Raw genomic sequence first — 6157 nt, forward strand, 5'->3', positions numbered from 1 at the left:
ATGGCGTCGAAATATCCAACACGCGTGCCTCTTACTATTCACCTGGATTGGTTGGTGCTTGTTATCTTCACGAAAACCGCCAGAGTGCAATTCACCAATTCTCTCTGTTCGTTTCACGAGGAAATCTTGCCACAAGGAACAGGGAAAAACCAATTTCCAGGTACTTTTTGTTCACATAAATCATGCACAAACGCACTTCAATTCATGTTTGCATTTCGCAATTCGCATTTGATCAAACTACGTGTAATTCCACGGCGCGATTCGTCGATGTCATGAGTTTGTGTGTTGGGTATTCATCTTCAATCAGTCTGTAGTATTTGGCGGATTTTATCGGTCGTTGCGTTTCAAATTGTTGTGTGCGGGATTCTTGGTTCTTGACCTCATGTGTTGCGGTTGATTGATGAGAAATTTTCTTGTCCATTTCGCGCGTGATCCATTTGTGACGAGTTGGTTTCCCAAGTGTTTGTTTTTTCCACGTATATACATGATTTGTGCGAAATTTTGCCCTCTTTTTTTTATAACTCAAGCGTTTGGGCCAACTTACGCGCACCTCAACTAATGTTGGGGCCAATCCCACCGTCCACTTGCGAGAAGCCCAATTAAATTCGGAACAAAGCTCTATATGTTAGTACCCCAAAGGAGTTGATAACACCTTGGAGATTTCAAATATGAGACCTTAAGAGGGAGCAAACTCATAAGTCCCATGCCTTGACAACCAGGCTGACCCCTTGGGGTTAATTTCGTCATTTAGTAATAAGATAAGACATGGAAAGGGAGATTTCCCTTGAATATTGATATGCTCGTAACTTTATCCTCAGAAGTCAGAACAATACCTCTGAGATTTAATTATGTTGGCAAACAGCCATTAGTTGAATGCTAGTTCATCTCTACTTCTTCCTCCTCCTTCATGTTCTTATAGCTTAATATCCGAGAAGGGGGAAAAAACACGAGACAAAGATCCGTCTTTTAGAAGCTATAGAATAGTGGTAATGAGCTAAAACTGATGGGCAGGGAGGTAAGAAATGCGGGGAATTCTTAACCAATTTTCGAAACAACGTACCTGAAGCATTTGAATGTACCAAATCCAAATGTGTTTTCAAATTATGACTCAATTAAACTCGTGTACATTGGATTCTTTGTTTCTGTGGTTTCTCATAGTTATTATCCTTGGAACCATACAGATATACCTATGTTGTGGGTGATCTTAGTTTCTATTGGGGATGTTTTGGTCCTTTTGGATTCTTGTGGTGGGGGTTATCTTATTTAGCACCTTTTAATGATTGCAGGTCAGATCACTAAGTTGTAAATCTATAGCGGTGAGCTTACTTTGTTTTAGAAGTGGAATGACCTAACTTGTCATAGTTGAACCTGATGCTAAATGGATAAGAAGCAGCATGTTTCGATATTTACTACTGCAAGTCTGCCATGGATGACTGGAACAGCTGTCAACCCTCTGTTCCGTGCTGTCTATCTTGCAAAAGAAGAGGAGAGAAAGGTCACTCTGGTGATTCCTTGGTTGTCTTTGAAGGATCAAGAATGCGTTTATCCCGACAAAATGAGATTTAACTCACCTTCTGAACAACAGAAATACATCTATCAGTGGTTAGAGGATCGAACTGGATTTCCATCTCGTTTTGATATACGTTTTTATCCAGGAAAGGTATTCCTTTTAAATAGAGGTTGGATTTTGAGGCCTTTCTAGCTCTGCATTATGTAATTTGTACTGTGATAGATTGCGATACCGTGTGTTTATTGGTGAAAAGGTCCAGAATGACAGCAACATTGATTCTTTTAACTGTGCCTTTCAAAAAGAAAATTCAATGCCGTTCAGTAAGAAAAAGATTCTTTTAACTGGTTTCCAATAATCAGTCATACCATTACAGGTCTTAATAAATTGATTCAGAAAGATACATGATTTCCCGAACATAGCTTAGTAGGTTGACTCTAGAAATGAGTCTTCGTAGACTGGAAGTTTTCAGGAGGCCTGTAATATTCTGTCCATACGATCTTTGGTCAAATGAATTTCAGATTTCTTCCTTTTTCCCACATCATCCATTGGGATTCACATATTGTCTACATATCATTTCTTTCTATCATTTTACAATAATGAAAACCATAAGATATGTCAGATTTTTAGTCTTAAATTTCACTTTGTTGGTTTAGTTATTTGCTGGCTTTACATTGCAGTTCTCTAAATATAAAAGGAGTATTCTTGCTGTGGGGGATATTACAGAAGTCATCCCTGATGACGAGGCAGATATTGCCGTCCTTGAGGAACCCGAGCATCTTACATGGTATCACCATGGGAAGAGATGGAAAACGAAATTCCACCTGGTTGTAGGAGTTGTTCACACCAATTATTTGGAATATGTGAGGAGAGAAAAGAATGGACAAGTTCAAGCATTTTTGCTGAAGTACATCAACAGTTGGGTTATTAGTATATACTGCCATAAGGTATATCTCCTGATTTCTTACTGTCTTAAAGGATTGACTTTGCCGTAACTTGCAAAGGAGTAGGACCATTTTGGTTTATGTTATTAAGTTCATAGATCGCCCCTGGTAAATTTCAAAGTGATACATTACCCACGAAGATAGCAATACTTATAATATCTTCTCTATCTTTATTGATGTAGATGAAAAAGTATGTAGTGATAATGTTTTGTATTGTACTTTTGAACCTACTAATTGTCTATTTTGATTAAACTTCATCTATGCTTGTGATATTTTTGGTGAAAGAGAACTTATGTAAGGTAGTTTCTCACCTTAGTGGCTCTGGATGACACTTTTGCTAAGTAGCTGGTGACAGGGTTCTACACTTTCTTCTGATAAGTTCACAATTTTTCACAATAGTTTACCCCTTTTCTTACTACTGAACCTTTCGACTTATTAAATTATGCTGTTTCCAGATATAGAGCTAAGAATGGTAGCGCTTTGATTGGTTAGGTGTTTAGGAGGTGCAGGGAAAGTGTTAAGTTTTTTATTTTTTTTTTGAAAATAAAGCTGTTAAGTTCGTGTCAGGTGATACTACACAAGGTCACAGAGTAGCACATGCTGTAATACCTATGCATTTTCCGACCAAAGGACATTGCTCACTCACTAGATTTTACTTTTCATGAAATGGCAGGTGATACGTTTATCTGCTGCCACCCAGGATCTTCCAAGATCAATTATATGCAATATTCATGGAGTCAATCCCAAGTTCCTTGAGATTGGAAAGAAAAAGAACGAACAACAACAAAATGGCAACCCGGCCTTCAGCAAAGGTGCATATTACATTGGTAAGATGCTGTGGAGCAAAGGCTATAAGGAGCTATTTGAACTTCTGCACGATCATCAAAAGGATCTAGGTGGACTTGAGGTTGATTTATATGGGAGTGGGGAGGACTCTGCTGAAATTCAGGAAGCTGTCAAGAAATTGAAATTAGCAGTCAGGGTTCATCCTGGCCGTGACCATGCTGATCCTCTCTTTCATGAGTATGCTCTCTACTCCTCTCGATTCTGCGTAACATCAATGGAATTAATGTTTCTGTGAACTATTATAAAGTTGCTTCCAGGAAAAGTAAAAAAGTGTACTCATGGAGAAAACCAATGAAATTTAGTTATTTTGAAAACAAAACGCTCGAGAACCCCCAACCTGAAACTCCATCTGTTGACATATTTGGACGTTGGTGAATCATCAAAGGTGACCAGCTGTGGTATTTATTTCTTTTGTTTGTTGTGGTTGGAGGCTCAAAATGATGATGGCATAGGGCCTGTTTGAATGGATGGACAAGTAATGGGGATATATGTCAACTAAAAATACCTATTTGGTGATATGTTTGCGACGTTGCGTACTTGACTAAGAGATGTCTAGTGGGTCACCAAAGTAAGATTTTCCAGTGCACCACCAAATGTGAGATGCTACAGAGCAAAATGAGTAGGTTGCTACGCTAGTAGGACATATTTTAATTATATATCTTGCTATAGTTGAAATCAGGTTTTACCTCTGGTCATATTCCAAGTAAAAGAACCTATGTTCATCTGTTTGTGGTTTTCTACAAACAAAAGAATGCCACTTGTTACATGGGACCTTCCACTCTCTTTTAGTGGGTGTCTAATGTCTATCTATCAAAATAGAAGTCATTCCCATAAAACTAATACATCAGCATGTGTATTTCTTTCTAGGAGTTAACATAATTTTCTTGACTTGATATTTTCTTTTCTCCCTTCCAGCTATAAAGTGTTCCTAAATCCAAGCACTACAGATGTGGTATGTACAACAACAGCAGAAGCATTGGCAATGGGCAAAATAGTGGTATGTGCCAATCATCCTTCGAATGACTTCTTCAAGCAGTTCCCAAATTGCCGAACGTATGAGGATGATGAGGGCTTTGTTGAAGCTACAAAGAAGGCATTGTCTGAAGAACCAACCCCTTTGACCGATTCACATAGGCATGAGCTTTCGTGGGAAGCGGCCACAGAAAGGTTTCTAAGGGCTGCTGAGCTGGACCAGACACCTCCAAAAAGACTGACAAAGAGCTCTTCCAAGCTTTTTATGTCCACGTCTATGGATTTGAGGAGGAACATTGAAGATGCATCGGCATTGGTGCATTTTGTGGGAACTGGGTTTTTAAGGCTTCAACCAGATAAAGATCAAAGTAAAGAGCTTGGTTTGGCATCCCCTTAAGCCGTGTTTGGATCATGGATTCAAGAAGCGATTTGTGGATGCATAGAGAAATATCTGTGGGAAAGATGAGAAGACGACGAAGTTAAGATGATAATTAATTATTTTGATTTTTTTCGTGTCATTTTCCTTTCCCTTTCTAAATCGTTCAAAAAATCCTTCATCCAACCATAGCCTTAATAAACAGGGCTCTTGAGTTGTTGGCGATCTCAGAACAGGTTCACTGATGAATGCCCCAACCAAAATGCTGCTGCCAGTGGTTGGACTTCTTTGTTCTCTTCAATTTGTCATTGTCTCAAACTGAAACCATGTGAGGAAGGGACGTAGGTTTCTGTTCGTACCATGGTTGCTAATTCTTGAACCCTTGGTGTAATAGATGAGTCTTAACTCATGTAAATGTCGCCTAGGGGGTTAGATTCTTGTGGTAGATTGGGATAATAAACTGGAAATTGTATATGAAGCATCTTTGTATTCTACGGCGGGCCTGGCTGCTCATAGCATTTTCTTCCACTTGGGTATTCCTTTCCTTTGTAAGATTGGAACCCGCCTGATCCAAGTTTTTCTGGTTTGTGATTGACCGTTTTATGAATTTATTTTGGCTTGAAATCAATCCCATCTGATTTTTGAGAACTCGTGAGCTAGACATACAACTGAAATAGATATCAAGTAAACATGAGCATAGAGATTACAGTTATAGAATTTTAACGAAGTCCAACAAAAGAAGCCTCGACTTGAGAACACCAGCGAAGACAGTTGATTGTGGAGGGAAGAAATGGCCGCTGAAGATGTAGCAGATTAAATGGAAGCCGGCGGGGCAGTTTTGAGGTGGTTGAACAAGATTTGATAAACTTGCAGAGTTCAAAAAATATGCTCAAAGTTTAATTTGTTTATGATGTATGCCCTAAGTCCTTTTGAGGCCTGAGGCAAAATCATAACACTAGGCCTTTTTATAGGTTTTTGTATCAACTTAAGTTGTTATTCCTATAGTGAAATTTTGTTTTTCTTGCTTTCTGGAATGGAGTTACCAATCAAGTGTCAAAGCTAATGTTGTTTAATATAGTTCTTTAAATTTAACGATATAGCCTTTTTACCTACTAGTTAAGATATCAAAGAAGTCAAGTATACATGAATATATATACACATGGACCGAAGAATTGAGGCCTATTCTAATTGGAGGCCCCAAAGCCCCAATCAGGATCCTCTGTGAGGATCTTATCTGTGAGGACGGTGTGAGGATTTTCATTCAGACTGTTCATCTCGGCAATCAATGGCCCAAATTGAAAGCAAACTTTTTCCGGGAAGAGGCCTAAGGTTTGGACCACCTCTGATTTCAAACCAACTTTAATTCAGTTGTCACGAGACGATCTCGAGTACATGGAAATTTTAAAACATTATTAGTCAAAGAGCCGAGCAATAACTTATTCGAGCTTGATTTGAATATTTAACAAGCTTCAACAAATGTTCTAACTTGATCTATTTATATAACAAACCGCT

General features: G+C 38.6%; 1 protein-coding gene across 1 annotated transcript; it reads left to right on the forward strand.

The window, feature by feature from the left end:
• Window positions 1-5171, forward strand: LOC131333298 (digalactosyldiacylglycerol synthase 2, chloroplastic). The gene is made up of 5 exons (XM_058367755.1): window positions 1-160; window positions 1287-1660; window positions 2188-2454; window positions 3125-3474; window positions 4213-5171. Exons 2-5 carry the CDS (start codon window positions 1379-1381, stop codon window positions 4664-4666), a joined length of 1353 nt encoding a protein of 450 aa, XP_058223738.1. The 5' UTR covers window positions 1-160; window positions 1287-1378; the 3' UTR covers window positions 4667-5171.
• The last annotated feature ends 986 nt before the right edge of the window (window positions 5172-6157 follow it).

This window comes from Rhododendron vialii, chromosome 7a (assembly GCF_030253575.1).
Source record: "Rhododendron vialii isolate Sample 1 chromosome 7a, ASM3025357v1".
NCBI lineage: Eukaryota > Viridiplantae > Streptophyta > Magnoliopsida > Ericales > Ericaceae > Rhododendron > Rhododendron vialii.

Excerpts from the sequence above, each read along its gene's own strand:
- LOC131333298 (XM_058367755.1), top strand. The coding sequence starts at position 1,379 with ATGGATAAGAAGCAGCATGTTTCGATATTTACTACTGCAAGTCTGCCA. Across the intron at positions 1,661-2,187 it reads TACGTTTTTATCCAGGAAAG|TTCTCTAAATATAAAAGGAG; the intron begins GTATTCCTTTTA and ends TTTACATTGCAG. Across the intron at positions 3,475-4,212 it reads GCTGATCCTCTCTTTCATGA|CTATAAAGTGTTCCTAAATC; the intron begins GTATGCTCTCTA and ends TCTCCCTTCCAG.